This window comes from Cryptomeria japonica, chromosome 3 (assembly GCF_030272615.1).
Source record: "Cryptomeria japonica chromosome 3, Sugi_1.0, whole genome shotgun sequence".
In the NCBI taxonomy this organism is placed as follows: domain Eukaryota; kingdom Viridiplantae; phylum Streptophyta; class Pinopsida; order Cupressales; family Cupressaceae; genus Cryptomeria; species Cryptomeria japonica.
Window position 1 is genome coordinate 526588499 of NC_081407.1, and position 21009 is coordinate 526609507.

At 36.7% G+C, this 21009-nt stretch overlaps 1 protein-coding gene across 1 annotated transcript in view; it reads right to left on the reverse strand.

Moving 5' to 3' along the window:
• Positions 1-7577: 7577 nt before the first annotated feature.
• Positions 7578-21009, reverse strand: part of LOC131075072 (uncharacterized) — a 37207-nt gene continuing 23775 nt past the window's right edge. Inside the window, exons 3-9 of the mRNA XM_058011869.2 lie at positions 13098-13320; positions 12398-13001; positions 11980-12231; positions 11605-11796; positions 11379-11453; positions 8648-11221; positions 7578-8091 (exon numbers count right to left, since the gene is read on the reverse strand). Of these exons, the coding sequence (XP_057867852.2) occupies positions 7732-8091; positions 8648-11221; positions 11379-11453; positions 11605-11796; positions 11980-12231; positions 12398-13001; positions 13098-13320 (4280 nt within the window). The 3' untranslated portion in view covers positions 7578-7731. The remainder of the gene's footprint in view (positions 8092-8647; positions 11222-11378; positions 11454-11604; positions 11797-11979; positions 12232-12397; positions 13002-13097; positions 13321-21009) is intronic.

The following is a 21009-nucleotide window of genomic DNA, read 5'->3' on the forward strand; positions in this document are numbered from 1 at the left end:
CTGATTTCTCGATCCATTGTTTTGAGAATTCCTGCTTTACTTCTTCAACCTTTTCTTTTCCTTTCAAACTAGGACCTTTGTTGTTTACCGGTGAGGACTTGCTTCTACAAAATTTAGCAATATGCTCAATTTTGTTACATGCATAACAAGTCACATTACTTTTCTGAATAGCCTTCCCATAACCTATGCCAGTTTGTGTTCTGCATTGATTGGATAAATGTCTAAATCTTCCACAAATATAACATCTCACATTCATTCTGCAATTTTCAGAATTATGACCAACTTTGTTGCATTTTGAACATTGACCGGTGGGTGTATTGGTATTCTGATAATTTCTAGATCTACATTGATTTGCTCTATGACCATACTTGTTACAGTTAAAGCATTTGCCATTAAATTTATAAGCAGTAGGTTGTCTTACCGGTTTGCTATGATCTTGTGTATTTGCAGTACCGGAGCTTTCACCAATTTCAAAGCCAAGACCATTAGTATCACCATTAGGTTTCTGATTCTTCAACAAGTCACCAAGTTCTTCTGAGCTTTTCTTGAATTTTTCTTTATGTTGATTTGCAGCAACCAGTTCTCCTTCCAAGATACCTTTTTGTCTCATGAGTTCATTTGAGTCATTTTGTGCATGCATTAGATCTGTCTTCAACATATCATTTTCATAACTAAGTCTTGTGTTTTCATTTGCAGCATCATTCAGTCTTCTAGTCAAGTCTTCTTCATTTTTCTTTCTATCTTCAATTTCTTTACAAAATCTCATAGTCATATCTTGCATCTCATTCTTTGTTGACATGTTTTCTTGTTTCAGCTTATTCAGCGGATCACTAAGAGGTTCCTTTTCATCATTCTCATTTTGCATCTTTTCACAAAATTCTCTTCTCTTGTTTCTTGAAATAGTAAGATTTTCTTGAAGTGCTTGAATGATATCCTGAGCAGCCTTTAGATCATCTTCAAGTTTGATATTTTTCAATTTTTCTGCATCATTGTCTGAGAGAGCTCCTTCTAGTTGTTTCATCAAGTTTTCCATCTCTACCGGTGTCAAGATCTTCCTCAAGTTGTTAGGCTTCTGAAAAATAGAGTACCAAGCTCTGATACCAATTGTTAGGATTCCCACAGATACTGAGAGGGGGGGGTGAATCAGTATCTAACCGGTAATAAGATTTTCTTAACTTAAAACATGTAGAGCATATTAATATTGTGTACCGGTAAACATAAAGTAATGCAATATACAGAGATAAAAACAACCACATAAAAACCACACCATAACACAAGATTTTAACGAGGAAACCCGGTGTGGGAAAAACCTCGGTGGGATTTGTGACCCACAATATTCACTTACTGGCCAATAAGAGAATATCACTGCTACAAGAGGGGCCTGCACATGCAGGAAGGCCAAGTGCCTAGAGCTCACTGCTCAATTACAAAATGGGAAGTCTCACTGACTTACAAAATGGATTATATAAATCCAATGTCTTGTACGGCTTCAAAATAGCATCTACTATGCCAGATCCAGTACCGGTTTATAGCTTTGCTTCTTACATAAACCCTTAACCTATAATTCGCATAATAGGTCTGCCTTATTTCGCCTGTATATTTCCTTCCATCTATTACAAAATGTTCTACAATGATCTCTCTTATATAAGAGTCATTTTACAACTTGCCAAGTCAACTTACAATGATTTTACAATAATAACAAAATTCCTATCGGCTTTTGTGTCGATATGCTTCCTTTCACTGTCGGTGTCGGTGGTCTGTGTGTCGGTGTAGAATCTAACTTTGCTGGTGCCGGTGGATTGCCTTGCCGGTGTCATAGGATTGTAAGGTTGCCATCAATGACAAAACCTTCAATCACCTACAATGTCTCATTGGAGTGTGCATTTGCCAACATTTGATTGGATATACAAACTCTAATTGGGTTGGCAATTTTGATGTATATAAGTCCACATCTATTTATATCTTTGGCCTTAATTTTATTCCCATTTTATTAGCAAAGAAAGAAGCAACGTGTCATTGCTCTCTCATTGATTGAGGTTGAGTATTGAGGGGTTGTTAATAACACCACCGACACCATTTAACTTCAAAATATATCACTAAGAATAGCATCACTTTTTAGAAGCCATTAGTTATCTACTATAATAACCAAAGTACCATTTAGATCTCAAAGAATTCAATCCATCATCAATAAACCAAACACATCGACATCCACATGTACTTTCTATAAGAGTTGATTTGGGAGTAGATAATTAATTTGTACTATCATCTCATAGTAGTACAATGTAGATATTTTTACCAAACCCTTCGCTAAGAACAAGTATCTCTACCTATGTGATCGCTTGGGGTGTGGGATATCATTCCTTCAAGGGGGCTAACTTAGCTCTTCTTGTTTCATCCTCTCATGGGGGTAACTTTTTACCACTTGATCCTTTCTTTTTTTTTTAGGGGATTTTATTGTACATGGATACCTCATCAAGCCTTGTACTCAAGATCCATCTTTTGCACCTTTTCCCTTCCCCCTAAGTTGTACTTAAGTGGAGGTGTTAGTATGAGCAAGGAGCATTTCCTAGCTAGTTCTCTACTTAGGATCTTTCCAGAATAAGAAGTTTAATTAGGGAATTTTTATATAATATACCACATTGATTATGTCTTTAGTCTCTTGGGTGATATATTCTATATATACTCACTTATAGCTCACATTGTAATCACTCAATTTTGTACGCTTTGTATTCCTATTAACTACAATATAGTTTATTTTATCAATCATAATTTCCTACTTATGCTTTCCTTCATTCATTTGCATTCTAGGTGGCTTCAAAGTCAAAAACTTTCAAAGATTGGTCATGTTCTTTATTGTGTTACTTTACCATCAACACTTTATAGAATTCAATATGTGTTATATATTTCTTTGTTGACAAAGTATATTTATGATCCTCTACATATGATTTATTAGAAGCTACCTAAGGTGGATTATGTAGGGGAGTCACACATGGATCTTAATAGGATCTTGGATTGCACGAAGCTCAAAATCCACAATAGGACAATTACACAATTGAAGGTTCTATGGGAGGTTTGGTGAGATATGATGCTACTTGCAAAGATGAGACATCTTTCACAAGGAGTGTCCTCATCTTATTGTGATAGTGTTCATTGTTTATTCATTTCATTGTTATGTAGGGGAGTCACATGGATCTTAATAGGATCTTGGATTGCACGAAGCTCAAAATCCACAATAGGACAATTACATAATTGAAGGTTCTATGGGAGGTTTGGTGAGATATGGTACTACTTGCAAAGATGAGACATCTTTCACAAGGAGTATCCTCGTCTTATTGTGATAGTGTGCACTATGTTATGATAGGGAGGATGTAGCCCTCGAATATTTTGGAATGTTTTCCATAATGTGTTAGTGTTGTGTTTTCATATTTTTTTATTGATTTTATTAATTAATATTGTGGAATAATGGTGTGATCACTTTCTAATATTGTGCTATGAGTATGCAATATAGGAATTGCATGGATACTCTATAAGTTTATTATAACTTTTGTTCATGAGAGAATACATTGAGGTGTGTGAGTACTTCTAGAGGTTGGGTTTTTCTCTATGATTTCTCAAGGTACATCTTGTGTCACCTTGAATGTATGTTTGTCTATTATTTTGTATTGTGCATTTGAATACATGTTTGCTTATTTTTCTCTCATAGAGTTACATGGAAATTATTTATTATGGCTAAAAATTTCTTGCTATAAGGTTTACAACCCATGGATAAAGACTCGAGGATTAGAACTTTGATATTTTGACTCAAAGCTCAATGTTCAAAGTTTCGAGTCCAAAGCTCATAGCTCAATATTTATCATTCTACTTTTAAGGTTTAGGATTTAGCATTTAGTATCCATCTTTGGGGTTTAACATTAATTATATAGTGTTTAGGTCTCATTGTTTTAAAATTCCATTTCAATGTTCATGTCTCACAATCAAGGCATTCAAGGTTTAATGTCAATGTTCATGGTCCATATTCAAGGTTCAAATTTCAGCATAAGGTATTCAACATTCAATGTTTACCATTAGTATTTAGTGGCATGTGTTCAGAGCTCTTCATTCAATATTTAGATTTAGTTTTATGTGTACAAGTTCAAATGCAAAGGTTCATTGTTTAAGTTTCAATAACATAGGCCTAGGGCTCAACATCTACAGTTTATGGTTTAGAATTCAAGGTTCAAGGTTTATTTTTACAAGTGTTTATTGTTCAAGGTTCAAGAATGGGTTCAAGGATTGAGGGTTAGAGGTTTAGGTTTATGGGTTTAAGCTCAATTGTCATCATTATGAATTCAAAGGCTTATGTTAAAGTTATGGATTTCAAGGTCAAAGTTCTAGGTTTAGGATTGAAGCTTAAGGTTTATAGTTCAAGGAATTGGGTCCTAGGTTCTTAGTCCAATGTTTAAGAGTTCATGGTTCAATATTTAAGGTTCAAGGTTTATAGTTGTAGATGTTTGCTACCAATTTTAGCATTCAACATTTATGATATTGGTTTCAGTTTTAAGGCTTAGAATTCATCTTTGGTATTTTCAGTTCAAGGTTCACAAACCAATATTAGGGCTTAAGGTTTAGGGCTTTAGCCTTCAGCTCAAGACTTGAGGATTGAGACCAATCCTAAGGTTCAAGGCTTATGTTCAAGATCTAGGGTTCAAGACTTTGGTTAATACTTATCATTCAACATTTAAGGCTAAACATTCAACATTTAGTATCCAACGTCAACACTCAAGGTTCAACATTGACAATTCAATGTTTAGTGTTGAATAGCCAACTTTCAAGGTTTAATGTTAACAAGGGTCCAAAGTTCAAGATTAATAAGGGTTCAACATTCAATGTTTAGCATTTAGATCTATTTGTTTGTATTCAAGGTTTATCATTTAACATTTAGATATATCGATTTGTGTTTAATGTTGCTTGTTTAACATTCAAATTCAATTGTTTGTTTGCGTAAAGGGTTCAATGCTAAGGTTTGGATTTTAAGATCAATGTTTCTAGGTTTAGTATTTAAGGATATAGCTTTAGATTTCAAGGTTGAGAGTTCTAAGTTCTTGGTCCAATGTGTTCATCTCTCACTATTTAGTGCAACTATCATAAGTGAAATCCCAACTAATAAATACACATTCTCAAAATGTTTAAACCACTAACTTTGGAAAGTGATCAATAGTTGCAAATAAAATATTTAAACATTTGAGAATTGTGTATTTATTAGTTGGGATTTTACTTATGATAGTAGCACTAAATAGTAAAAGATGAACACCAGACACTAGAGCAAGAACTTAGAACTCTCAACCTTGAAATCTAAAGCTATATCCTTAAATACTAAACCTAGAAACATTGGAAAGTCGTTAATCTCCACACAAAAATGTCGTTGGTACGAAAACTAGAATCTGAAAAACACCACGGATTTTTATGCGACTTTCACCATTGCAATCCTCATAATCCGCCTTCACAATACTATTAAAACCCAAAAAAATCGACGAAAAACCAACGTGTTATAAGGATTCAAATTTTTCAGGTGCACCATTTTGAGTGGAGATTAGCCACTAGCCTTTCCAAAAAGTACACACTATTTAATATTTTTATAACATATTCCAACACTATTTAGACCCGAGATGTGTGGTATGCACACTCAAAAAGCATTTATATAACTATATTGTAAATAAAATTTCATCCAACTAAACCATTAGGAAGTCCATATGAGTAAAATGCTCAGCCATCTTGCATTCCAAGAGGGTTTGGGTTTTCTTTTCTTTTCTTTTTTCTTTGGCAGGTTAAAATATTAAGGCCACAAACTAAACAATTAAAGAGGGCTTACTAGTATAAACTTTACAAATGCAGTTAATAATTTCACATACAAAAGGGCTTCCGTACACAATTTTCAGCCAACATTTACACATACAAAGAGAGTTTTTGCACACCTTTTATAACGAACTTTCAACTATAAATACACCTACCAAAAGAGTCTGAAACGCAACAAAATTTCAACCATTGATATAAGCTTTAAAATTCTTTCGCCCACTATCTAGGGCATGTTTTAGCTACATTCACAAGGAAAATAACTACATATATTATCCCAACCCCAAATCACTACTTCATTGCACACATATAGCAATCAGAATAAAACGAAGAAATGAAGGAATCTAGAATCGGCCATGGAGCTTTCCTGGCCACGGCACTTTCCAAATAAGTGCACATATAAATAAATACCAGCAACAACGCAAGCTCTATGTGCAGAAGTACCTTCCCACTGTCAAACTTCTTCCCACTGTCAATTTCTGCTTTCGCCCAAATGCCCATATGAATGAACCTACAATTTTCTTCCAAGATGCCACAAACCGTGGGTAATTAACAACCCACACAAAACCCTGTCAAATCCTTTTCATCTCTTCCAAATCTGTTTTTTTTACTTTCTTCCAACAAATCTCGTCTTCATAAATGTCTCATACCTCCTGAATTATTTTTGACGTGTCTTATTTATTCACCTACCGTGTTCTTCCCTTCTTCCATGCAGCAATAGCCCAAAAATAAAATCTCATTTCTCGACCTTAAGATAAGTGGGGGAAAGGACCCAATAGTTGTGCACCCTAACTTTGCGCTTCTCAAAATCCTACTTGGAAATTTCAAATCACTCCGATTTTTTTACAGCAGCTTACTTGGCAAGTCCCCTGCTTATAACTAAGGTTTCAGGGCCACGTCATCAAACATGATGCCACATCAGCATGCTTTTTGCCAAGGTGTCCAAAACAGCCCCAAAAAAAAGTGAGACCAATAGGTGTGCAAAAGAGACCCCAACAGTTGTGCAGCTGATATGGCATCACCTGATTGATTACTTTTTACAATATTAGTACATTTCCTAACAAATATTGGTACATTTCCTAACAACTGTTGGTACATTTCCTAACAAAAATTGATATTTTTTGTTTCAAACAATAGGTTTTATTTGTTCAATTTTTGGAACAAAAGGTATCAACAACCCTCACAACAATTGGTACATGCTCAACTACTGGTGCTCTTCCCCTATATATTAATCAAAGCAATACTATATACCTGAGTAAAGCCTCGTACGTTCAGCTGACACATCTGTAGCTAAAGAAAAATATAATGATAAGTACCTCTAATCATTATTTGTAAATAATATATTCGCAGGCAGGGTCATGATTTAGGAAGGCATGAAATCTCCTAAGTAGTAAATATACAGTTTGCATAGAAACATGACGCAATCCAACAGATGAAGCACTCGTAAATACCGTAGAAAGGATCATTTCTAAAACTACTAATTGAAAACATGTGTAACACCAGATAGTATCATCCCGCTGAAAGAACATCAATGAATCCATCTATCAATAGAATCCACACAAATGTAAATCACAAATTTCTCAATATAACTCAATATATTCTAATTCATTATTGCGCCTCACCTTCACTTACTTTTCTGAGTGGTTATATCAATATCAAACACATGTTCCCAAGTATAGCTTAGCATATAGAACACCAATCAGAGTCTAGTTCAACACAACATGGTAACAACAAGATCCGAAATTACATGCTCGTGAAGATCCTCCATATGCTTTTATTACTTATTATTTTGTTCCCCAAGCCCCTGAAGAAACCACTACAATTAAAGCAAAAGATGAAAGGATAATATAAAATGTTCCGGCTAATCACCAGAAATTAATAACACCATTTACAATCAAATTTTCATGATGCCCAAATCTCATACATAGAACATAAATCAGGCACAACGTCAGACTTCAAGGATATTCTATACAACTCTCTAAGCTTCCCTATATCTGTAACTCTCACCATACTTTGCACCTCCCCACGTGAATTTTTTTTAGTACACTTTTTTGATCTAGATTGAACAGAAGAAACCCTACTGGAATGTTTGCTTGCACTATTTGCGGCTGCCAGCATTGTCTTCAGCAGACTCTGCAATTGCTGGGAAAAGTTTTCAATAATTCTGCCATATCCAACAGATTTTGCTCCAAGGAAATTTTTAGTTCCAGCATCAAATGCATTTTTTCCTTCCAATAGGGAAGATAATGCTGATTCCAGCATCTGCCACAGCACAAATCTTTTAGTCAAGGCACTGCAACAAGTATCATCTTCCTTTCAAATACTAAAATTTAAGTCCATCTTTAAGAAGACACTGTAGCTAACAACCATCTTTGTGATTGTAATTGCTAAAAGATATCCCCATCTTAGTTAGAAAACTAAATTTAAGTTAAGGGTTTAAATGAAATTGACTTTTATAAGAATCCAAGAGCTGAGAAAACAACCATAAAAAATGACAGCTACCATCCAAGAAATGCAGAACAATCTGAAGAATACACATGCTACCTCAGGATTACTAAGTGAAAACCATCAGACCAAAAATTAATGACCATAAATGCCCTCAAGGTTCAAACAGAAATATTATAACTCTAATAGTAAACCAGAAATCAGGAGAAACGGGGAAAATCCATAAAATAAAAGTAACCTTGGCATTGATGTAGCCAATACTGGAACACTGGAGGTAATCACTTGTATAACTTGTGAGCAACAGAAAGATGTGTCTAACTTGTAGCAAGTAATAAATGGAAATTTTAAGAAAAAATGTTCAGACAAATCTTACCATATTTGAGTGGTAGTATGTTGACTGTGCAAGAAACAACTCTGACCTCTCCATCAGAATTTGTAAAAACATGTCAGGATGTGTCTCTGCACAGTAATAGTCTTTAGCCTTCTGCCAATGTCGCTCTGCAAGAGAAGCATAGCGCTTTGCTTGTTGAAAATTAGCACTTTCACACTTTTCGGAAGCAGGTTCTTTGCAATCAAGGTTCAATGCTTTAAGACAGCAGTCCCTCTGGTATGAAGCAAGTTGAAAGTGTGCAAAAGCAGCTTCTTGTACTCGCAATGTGCCCATTGATTCATACAACACCAAAGCTTCTCTAATTGCATCATTGGCTGCAATCTCATGTTTTTTCTGAGGAGATCTCCATGTTTTCTCATTAGTCAGAACAGTGGACTCTGCTGGTGGTTTATTCCAGTTCATATTTCCAGGTAAATTTGCAGAGATATCTTCTCTTGCAAGAAGCATTCCAAGTCTCAAATATGTATGAGCATATTGTGTATTGACTTCATGCCATAATCTGTTTGTCATTGTATCTCCTTCTCGTTCGACAGCATTGAGTTCAAATTGTGCTGCACCATAAAACTTCAAAGCTTCTCCATACTGGAATTTCACATCATCTAGTGTCTGCCTATAAGCTTTCTGGAGGATGCCACACTGTTTATAGGAATCTATCTTAGCTGCCAAAGATTCTGCAAGTGCCCTTCTACCATGTCCCAGATTACAATTAATTAATACAATATTGGTAAAATCTTTAACTTCTCTAAACGCTTCTATAGCTGTTGCAAAAGCAGTTTCAGCACTTTTGAGATCTCTGTTTGCAAGCCTCCACCGTCCCAATTCATTGCACACCCAGCCTTTCTTCCTAGTAGCCAACTGAGAATCCTGTGTGTATGCACAATGGCCACAGAGAGCATCCCTGGCCGCATCATAACACTCAGCAGCAGCTGAAAGATTAGTCTCCAAATCTCCTTTAGGTCCTTTTAAAAAACTGAAAATGTCTCTAGGTTTGCCTATATATGTGTCAGTGTTTTTTGACTTCAAACTCTTAGAAACTGCTGTGAGTTGATGCAATGTTTTCTGAGTCCTTTCTACATCTTTAGTTTCTATCGATCCTCTGGTTCTTTCTTTCTCATTAGTCGACCCATAACAACCATCATCAGGCCCTTGAACAGCAATTCTGCTTTTCTTAGAATCACTCCTTTCAGAACTGCCGCCATTAGCACTGCCAGAAATACATTGATCAGAATCACTCTCTGAACTCTCTAAATTAGATGACAATGCATGCTTTGAGTTTGCTTTCTTGCTTTCCTTTCTGTTATGAGTCACTGACCATCCATCACTGCTACTGCTGCTTGCACTGTTTCCACTACTTACCCGATCACTCTGGCAGCTACAGTCTGTCAAACTACAAAAATTACAGTTGCGCTTTGACTGTGCTAACTTCTTCTTTAATCGTTTTACTTCTTTCATAACTTCTGAAGCCATTTTCAACTCGTCCCTTGAATCTTTCTCTTGACAATCATCTGGTAATTTTTCCCCCAGCAATCTCTGGTATTCCACATAGATGTCCCCAATAAGGATCCATGCCTGGCCCCAAAATAAACCTTTACAAGGAAATGGACCATAAGCAGTATTGTTTTCATTGTTTTTGTATACCTCTTGACCCCCATCACAGAGTGGATCAATTGTTTTACTTGTTTTGACCTGGTCTTGATTGGACAGTTCTGAACTGCTTTTCTTCCCAATTGATGCATGTTCAACTTCTTCTAAACTTGAAGGCATGGACCCATACAATGAGCAACCCATCTCTCCAACCTTAAGTGCCCGATGCAATTGCCCATCATCTTTGTATGCTTGTCCAAGAGAGAGATAAGACTCTCCTAGCAACAGAACAAGCTGCCAAAGCTTTCGGTCTATTCGAGATCCTGCTAGCCATTCTCGTAAGTCACAAACTTCAATGCAGTCAATATCACCACAAACACATATAGGAAGTTGTTGCACATGTGGAGATCTACCCGATCCATTATAATCTTCAGTTACCTTCAATTCAGTGCCTTGAAGTTGCCGCTGCCACCTGAGAGACTTTATGGCTTGTGAAACATGATGCACAGCAGCTAGTTTTGCAGATATAGGATCAGTAACAGTCTCATACAGCTGTGGAGAAGCTTCTCCAATTTGGCATACAGTTAAATTGTCTTCATTATTAGAAAATGGTGTAATTGTGACACTTCTTCCTAGAGGCTCTAAATCTCTGATTTCCGTTGCATTAAAATCACTTCCAGCTTCCAAGCTGATATTAGGCTCTGAAGCCTGTGAAAATGTCTCATGAACATTTTCAGAAGCATTATAAGATGAATTAAAAGCTAGCATTCCAGCTTCCCTCATGTTTGCAGATGAATGTTCCTGGATAATTGGCTCAGATGATGCTGATGATAGTTCCAGGGATGACATCTTTTCAACATCAACTACAGATGATTTGGACTCCAAAAGGAAAATATCCATTGTTGAGCCCAACTCTTCATAGCACTTCAATATGAGTCTGGCTACCTGTTCATGAGCACATGCACGTACCATCTGCACTCACAAAATAACTGTGTGCTTTAAAAAACTCAATTCTCCTGAAATGTGGTCACTACTTTTATTTAGAGGACAATTCCATTTCATACTCAACACTTAAAATGAACAAATGTTTAGAATTCTCAAGCACAAGGAGACCTTCAAATGTACATACCAAATGCTCCTGCTCATTCAAAAACTCCAGACACTTTTTGAAAAGCTTAGCACATCTAGATCTGTCATTTGGGACCTGTGACAAAAAGAAAATCATTAGCAGAACAGCAAGAATGTGCCAATCTCTAAGCATGATACATATTTCACAAAAATAACTAGAAAAGCCCCTTGAAAATTGTGGAAAATGACACAGCTAGCAGTGAAACATAAAAAGATGCTTCTAATACCTCTGAAAGAGACAACCTATGAGCCACCCGATACAAAAGAATCCCCAGTGGTAGTGAGTAGTCCCTAATTCCTCTATTCTTGGAAGAAGGAAGTGAACTACAGCTTTTTCCATCTTTATCAGATGAACAACTCTTAGATAGCACAGAAAGATCGAAGAGTTGTATCAAATCCTCTCCAGCATTCTTATAGAGCTGTAAGATCAGAGGCAACATTAAAATTATTGTTACTACTAAAATATGGATTTAAAAATATAATATGTTCTCCAGACACAAGTACCATTAGGTTCCAGAATCTCAGTCAAACATATTCAAACATGAAAAAAATGCATGTTACATTCTTCTAATACCTAATCAAATTTTAAAAAATAAACCTACCCAGTACGATCCAGGATCCTGTTTGCAGTTATCTTGCAAAAATTTCAAAACAGAAAGACCATTTTGCTGGACAACTTGAGGATGAAATATGGCAGTTCCATCTTCTGCAATACCTTTCAATAAAAAAATATCATCTGTCTTCAGAAGCTCATAGCCTTGAACTACACCATTGTGATGATAACAAATAGCCAGCTCAGGTACACTTGCCATTACATTATCAAGCCAGGCATCAAGCCACATCAAAGGAGTCACCTGTGAACCTCCCAAGTTAGTCAATTCAATCCTTGCAATTCTAAAAAGGCTAGTCAATCCAATGCTTACATTTTTTTTCAAAAGCACGGGAAAATCAATCAGATATGGCATGTGTTCATAAAAGCAGGATTCACAATCATGCATATTGCTGAAAGTACCCTCCTACCTGTCGCTCCACCTCCCATAGATGCAAGCTCACGGCAACATGCTTTTCATTGCTGAATACCAGAAGGTCACTTCCTAGAAGCATCCGCAAGTTGTGAAATTGCCAAAATAAGACTCTCAGAAAACCTTCCTTGCTAAGTCGCCGATGTTTTTCTGAGTCCTGAACATAGTTAGGACAGCATTGCTTCTCACCAAAATGCCTTGCTTTCTTGAGAGAATCAAGTCTACTCTTCTGTCTGCATCCATGCGTACCACCCCAAGGAATACTGTCTCTATTTGACTGTGAAGATCCTTGGGCATGCAGATGAAAATCTTCTGTAGCAGTATCTGGCTCATCATCATTTACAAAATGCCATGATGAATGTGACTGTGGATTGACACAAGAAGATAAGCAATCCCCTTCCATAAACCCTGTATCAAACTGCCCTGGAAAAATAGTAGAATTAGCTGCATCATTTGGAACTGTAGATTTTGCCGATGGAGGGCAATCACAAGCTTCTGCCCGCACTGAGTGCATAGCAAAGTTTAAAAAAAGAGATTGGTCTACACCCTTTGATTGATTCTTCTTTCTTCTCACAAGCTTTTCTCCCTCTTCTACATCTGGTCTGCATGCTCAATAGAAACGGATACAAGAACTTAAGAATTATAAAAAACCATCTAAACATTACTAACTGCAAGTGTCTCAGTGAATAAAACAATACCCGGTATTAAGTATAAGAGTTTGCCCAACACGATGAACTGCAACAGATAATCGAGCTTTGGAATACGGTATTTTAAAAATCTGCTTCAATATGTCAACAGGGGCCACAACATCTATCTCATCCCCATAAGCTGCTAGACCGCTAACTGCAAGGGCCTCACACTTCCTTGCAAGGGGCTGGTTAAAAGGGTCGCCACTGCAAGCATTGTATAAACCATGTAGATCTGCTAAATAACAATAACCTTTGATCACACAACAAATCCTACAAAAATCATACAAGGCTAAAAACTTCCAATAGAGTAGTATACAGTGCAATTCAGTTCATGTTTATAGAGCAATAAATATTGAAAGTTCTCCAAAACAAGAGTAACAATCGAATGCAAAGTAGGATAATAGTAGCGCTAGAGTGAATATGCTGTATGATCTTGTGCATGAATCTTAATGGTCTAGAGGTCCAAAGATAACGCTATTGTCATATGCATATGCATAGATATTAGAAACATTAATGCCCACATACCCAGAGGGCCAGAAGATAACTTGAACACTACCTTGTATCAATGCTATAATGGACTCTATGGTCAGAAATGAGATCTCTTGTGGATGGTTTCTCAGATTATACAGATCCAACTTGCATAAGATCAACTAAAGACTACCTTCACCACCATGTAAGGCACCTATTGCTACTTACACACAATTTGTCATAACACATTCATAAGTTAAATCCTATGTAAACAACCTTGGGAATCCAAGTTCTAAAAGGACCATCTTCACAACCTAAGCATAATTCTTCAGATGTCTACACAAATACACATTCAGAGTTGACCCTAAAAAGAACTTTGGAGTTGCATCCAAAAAAATCAGAGTTCAGTCTCTAGGCAAGGGATTAATCTAGATCCCTCGATAATCAAAACACTATTGACATGCCACAACGAACAATAATTCCCCGGATATGATCATTTCTAGGAAAGCTTGGGGCAATTAATGGATTTGTCCCTGAATTTGCCCATTGTATTCATACGCTCGCCTCCCTCCTTAAGAAGGGAGCAAACCTTGCATGGAATAACAATGCAAAAGACTGTTTGATTCAATGAAGAAGTCCTTACTCAAATCTCCTATCCTGTGACCATCCTCCTCTAAACATCCTCTAAATTTATACATATCTACACCACCTCTATCAGCACCACACAACAAGATGATACTGGAAAAGAAGATGGCATGTCTTACATTACTGGTAAATTAATTCCCACTGAGAACGCTATAGCGAAGCAGTAAGTGATTGCCTAACCAAATACTTGGCCACCGAAAAGCTTAGAGATTACACTTGATCATCAATTATTTTGAAAGGCCTTTCTCTTAAAGGTAGAATTAGTAAATAGATGTCTCTTCTCATGGAATTTGAAGTAGAAGCCATTAAGCAAAAGGCCATCAACAGGCAAACTATAGTTGAAAATAATGAAGCCACAACCATTTCTGATTCTCTATAGCAACAAATTAAAGATTCCTTACCAGACAAGCAACCATTCTTATAGAAAGACAAATACAAGATACATTACCAGATGAAGATGTGTTTAATTCATATAAAACACTAATCAAGGTGTTTCACTTGAAGGATATTTTCATAGCCATACATCCGAACATGAAAGCCAAATTATCAAATACAACACATCCACAATAGAAAACATACAAGAAATCATTGTGTAACTACAGCAAGACACATGGACTTAAAATTTGAAGAAATCAAAGGCCAAACAGAGGTTGGAGCAAGATATATTACTATTTTGCCTTCATTTTAATGGAACCAATAATATGGTCAAATATCTGTAGACAATAAGATAAGGTCTCTAATGATATCAACCCCCAATTATGAAAAGGTAGAACATTTCTTAGTGGAAACAATACAAAAATAATATATATAGGATATCAAGCTGGATAAGATATCGGATATAAAGTTAGGGACAGTAATGCCAGGGAGATATAAGGCAGAAGAGGAGAGTTAAGACATGTTCTACAAGTAAAGCAATATGGATGAGAATAAACTGAATAAAAAAAATGGCAATAAGTGAAAAAGTAAAAAGCATGCAATGAGCGTATCAGAACTACAAAAATGAAAAGAGGTAAGGTGAAGAGATGTTTACCCAGGTTGACTTGTAGGTGCATTATCCTCTCCCTTGCTTTAAGCACTTGTGAAGAGGTGGTTGTAGGTGAAGTCAAGAAAAATAGAAGAAGCCCTAGTAGAACACAGCAAGGGAATCTCAGGACTTGGCATGCATTAGAGGTGAATCTTCTATTCTTGAATCTTCAAAGGTCCTTGAGTTGTAACCTCTCCTTGGTGAAGTACCCTTAGACCTCTAGCAAAACCCTAAGGGTGTATGTGTAAATATGTGTGTAAGTAAAGGAAATCATTTACTTCCTGCTTCTGGAAATGGCAATGGGAGGCCTCTCTATACTGGTCTAGCCAACTCTACTAGGTCCGACTCTAGACCTACACACCAAATTTCCAAAATAGCTAACATCACAGATCATGGTCAAGGATGTTAAAGATATATTGTGAATTTCACTATCCCTGGCCTATGGTGTCATCTAGAAAGGAAAAAATCCTCATCACTGTCCATAAACAGTGGTGTTGGCCACAAAGAATTTTCCTTAAAAAGGCTTGTAAGTGGGGTCTAACGAGTCCAATGAGGATATCTATGTGATAGAAGGACAAAAGCAATGACATGGGAGGCTATCAAAGGACAAAATATCAAGTTTTAATGGCAAAAGGGAGGGTTCTAAATTAAAGGCAACTAAATAAAGATGATGACCTGCAACACCTCTCAACAAGCACTTAAGTCAGACAACCCTAATTCCAAATTTGGGATGATCATGTACCCACAAGCATTGAGGAAACATAAGGTTAGTAAGCTCACTTTCAAGAGAGCATGTGACCTCACAAGGCTCATCACTCACCATGCAATAAGAAGTTATGGTGCTTAAATCAAAAGTAAATGGAAATAACCAAATTGAATGAAATGAAATGATGGAATCAGCATACCTTGACTCAACCTTTTTGCTACAGAGTATGCATGCATATGTTCAAGTTGCTCATGGCAAAGGAAAATAGGGGCGATGATACCCTAATGATGCAAATACACATGGACAAATGCAATGATAACATACATAGATGGTTTTGAGTGTGTAACGTTCTCATTTTTATGCCTTCCTGTTTTGCGAGCATTGGCTCACTTTTGGCAGTTTTCTTGGCATTTGGTGATGGTTGGAATTCAGTTGGTGCTCTATAGTTGGTGACCACGCTTTTTGTAGTGTTCTGTGTTTTTTGGGTTTGTTCTCCTCAATCCTTGGAGAAAACTGCTAATTGTAGTAAGTGCTCATTTTGGTACTGGCCTTTCTAGGTTTTTCTGGGTCTAGTCTCCTCAGTCCTTGGAGAACCCTACTATTTATAATCAATGCTCCACTTCCATTACGTTTCAACATTCAACATCAGTTATGTTTCAACATGATCCACTTCCGTTCCGATGTCTTGGTGAGTTTTCTATAAGGTGGTTGATAATATTATCTGCACTTGAGTAATAAAGTGACATTTTACTATTCACTTTAGTGTTTAAATATTAAAAGGTGTTTCTTCGTTCCCCAAGTTGGATGCCTAGAAGATTTTGGGCATTTAAGTTATTTTAAAACGTTGCAGGGGCTTTTTTGAGGGAAAATAGAATATTTAAATTTTTAAATGCCCTAATTCCCTTCAAACTCTATAAATTGGAGTTTTGGCTCTCATTTCTCTCATTCAAAATTTGCACGCTCAAGGAGATGCTCTCGGACTGAACAGAGGAATTCTTCCAAGAGATTTTGACGACAAAATCCCTCTTCAATCTTACTAGTTTCAGTGGTGAGAAACCCACCCTAGCTGGTCTGGTATTTTCACTTAGGAAATACATTGATTTTCAAAGAGCTTTGGTGATTCGGGGTTTCAAAAAAGATGAGGATTAATATGGTGTTTTCACTCTAGATTTTGTGGATTTGTTTCTACTACAACTGTAGAGATTCTTGGGTGATTGTGGCGTGAGTTTTTGTTGGAGTTAACTGGGCTGACTTTGGGTGCATGAGAAGAGGTCAACCCCCATTGTTCATTTTTCCACGACACCTTCCTGGGTTTGATCAGTCTTGCCTAGGCAGCCACTTTGGAGCAGGTTTGAAGTTTTTTTCTTGCGGGTTTAATTTTATTTGAATCGTCCCCCATTGGCTGGCCGATCTGTACCTTGGTCATGGCATGACACCTAGCGGGCAAGTGATTGGGATACGTGAAAGAGTTTAACACTTGTGATTGACATCTGGCCTCTGACAAGTAATTGCAGTTGTTTGGGTCTGAGATTTCAGGGTTTATAAAGCTGCTGCAGTACTTTAGTGCGTCACCCTGTTCCAGCACTAAGAGACAGCTGACTGTGCAAGTGCATTTTCTGAGTGTTGGAAACTAGTTTTTAATTTCTATTATACCTGAGGGTGCTTAAAAGAGCTTAGAGGAGGTTCAAAGGCATGTGCAGGGTGTTCATTATCTGCTGTCACCGAACAATAGTTCACTGTCAGTTTTTCCCCACTTGCATCAGTATGGTATGCCCATTCATGGCATGTTATATCAATATTTATTTCATATGAACAATTGTATTGTGATAACTCAGAAATATGAAGCTCTAAATGTGCATATTTATTGGCAATCAATGGGAATTAAATGATTTCTTGGAAAGTCAATATAGTATGCATTCCATTAGTAATAATCTCTTTACAGCAGCGGTATAACAGCAATACTTTCTTTTGCATACTCGCATGGTGAAATGGAACTTTATTGGAATGCATTGATGCCACAAAAAACTGAACTGGCAGATGAGACTCCATGCAAGCTATAACAGTCCTTATGATAGCAAATTAACTTTTGCATGTGATGGATTAATGAACAATTTCAAAATAAAAAAATCAGGGGGTATTCTTACATAGTGCACCAATATGTGAGTAAAAGCAATAGCTCTCGAGAGGTTGGTACCCCATGGTAGGACAATTCCATCTAGCTAAGTTAGGTCCAGAGGCCCAAAAAGAAAGCAAGAGGAGATCTAGAGAGCCAAAATGAAAATGTTAGTTAGAAAATGATGGTCAACTATATGCATAATCAAAATGTATTTTTGTTTTGAGGTTATCAGGAACAAGATTTAATCAGAGATTCAGAATTGAAGATATACAAGATAAACAAACTGCAGTAGTATACAAATGTACACTTTGACCCAAAATTTTGTCGCTAGATCAAAGACTGACCTATTGCTATAACCTTTATCATCCTAATACAAATATGCAGGACATGATCCTCTAAGGGCAAAACTGCCACGGCTTGCTTCAAATTTTTTCCCTACGTATAATACTGGATCATGCAATGCATATAACAAACTTCCTACACTACTAGTGAATGATTTTATTCATTTTAATGGTGCATGGAGAGAAAATACTTCCAGGAATTATACCTCATACTCAGGTACAGAGTCACATCCAAACAAAATACTCAACACGTAGAAATGGCAAAAGAGATGACATTAGGAACCAAACATGCTTAATAATCCCCCTCTCAAACTTCCTGAAAATCACATGCAATAAGAAAAAGACCATTACAAATGACAATCTGCAATGCATTAAAATGCTGACACTTATTGAATCCTTATTTCATTCACACCAACAGATGTGAGAAAAATCCTATGCTAAGAAAAACCTGCCACACTTCATCGCTTGGAAGTCTTCCTAGAGATTCACAACTAGCCAAAGAGTCATTTAATTACAAATCTCTACTACAGGATAGCTACCTGTTTGTGATTTGCAAGATAAGTTGCTTTAATAGCACACCCAAACATGCAGGGGATTGAAATATTAGATCTTGCTCAACGTTGAAATCATATGGAAATGAAAAAATGGCTCCTTTATTCTGGAAAACGAATTGGCATATATAGCACTTTGTTTGGTCATTGAATCCCTTAAAAATTCACTGAGAATAGGGTGCCATCAATGCTACGTGTTAAACAACCTTAAATCTTGTGAAATCCATTGAAATGGCTGCCTAAACTTGTGCAAAAACCATACACATCAAAAGCACAACCACCTTATTAATGATAGTATAGTTTACCTCATCCTCCATCGCTGAAAGTACATTTGAATTCACACCCTTCAGATTAAAGCAAGAAAAACCCTATGGACTAGTCATGGCATCAAATCTAGTCATTAACGGCGAGCTAGGTGGTGCAGTAGGGAGGTATGTGGGAATGAATATTGCAAAACACGAGAGTTTTGGGAATCGTGGATCAAACACACAAAGGAATTTATCCCACAAGGAAAGAAAGTAAAAGATAGGCCTAAACTCACAAACCCAGAAGGAAATGTTGAGGTTAGGAAATCACCTGGGGATACTTTATAACTCATGCCACTTTAAAGGTATTCTGACATCTTCAACTTCAATAAAGTGTATAGAAGGAAATGCCAAAAGTTTAGCATTGGGGATACGAAAGAAAAATAGTCGGGTAAGGGGTGGCAAAATTTCAGCTCTGAAAGGTCACTTAGTATAAGGATCAAGGATTCAGATATCGGATGAAAGGTATTCTAATATAAAAAAGTGTGAAACTCCAACAAAGGCAAGGGAAAAGGCGAGGGATGGGAAAATGTATGCCAAGAAAGAAAACTTTGAAATCTTGACAGAAAAAGAGGACAATATCAGGGAGCAATGAAAAGGTATGCCCAAATGAGAAACTCAAACTTCAACAAATTGCACACATTGGGAAAAATGACCAGAAGCATGATGTATTCCTGAGCATAGATATTATCCTTTTATATTTCTTCAGCATTCTTTTTCGCTTCAATATTATTCTTTAGAAGACATGAGTGTTCAACCAATGAGATATCAGCATTTTTATCAAAAAAAGAAAAGCTAGAATTTGGTTCTAATTTGGGTATAGATTCTGCCTTTTCCTTCAAAAAAATTATTCGTCAACACCGTTCTTCAACAATGCATCTATATTTTGTTCTTTGTCACTTCAGTCGTAACTTCCTGCAATAAGGTCATCAATTCCATAGTAGAATTTGAAAGATTATATTCATCTTCAAAATCCAGCCACCAACTGTTCTTCAACAATACATCAGGAATATTTTGTTCTTTGTCACTTCAGTCGTAACTTCCTGCAATAAGGTCATCAATTCCATACTAGAATTTGGAAGATTGTATTCATCTTCAAAATCCAGCCACCATTATGCATCCTTAATACTTCTTGCATAACTAACAGTTTATTTATTCATCAGTTTGAAAAATTTATCATTTACGATACTCAAAGCATTGTAACCTACAAACAAGAAAATGAGAGAATAACTTCAAGACACAAGTCAGTAAGCAAACTCCAAACAAACTCCAAATTCTCTGAAACAACTCATCGTTCCTAGCTCTCCAAAATTCCAAATACACCACAATTTCAATTGATGGAGGAAGCCAAAGTTTATGATTATCTTTACTCAAGTCATTAATATGATATCAAACCTTCTTAGCCCAACTAACACAATCAACCAGGAACATAAAGAAAATGCTTTTGGCAAATGGACAGTCAAATAATAAATGAAGACAATTTTCTTCAACATTACAAATTAAACACAGATGCACAGAGAAATCAGAGTCTTTTATAACAGAACCCACAACTAGCTTATCAAGAAGCAGCTGTTGGTGTTGGAAATAAGCCACACCTGGACCAACGATGGATTGGTCCAAGAGGGGCCAGTAGCTCAGTGGTAGAGCACTCCAGCAGCGTATGGAAGGTCCTAGGTTTGAGTCCTAGCTGGTCCATGTCTCAACATGGTATCAGAGCCAGGTCCAGGCTAGGAGCCCCAAGCACACGAGAGGTGTGGCTTAAGGG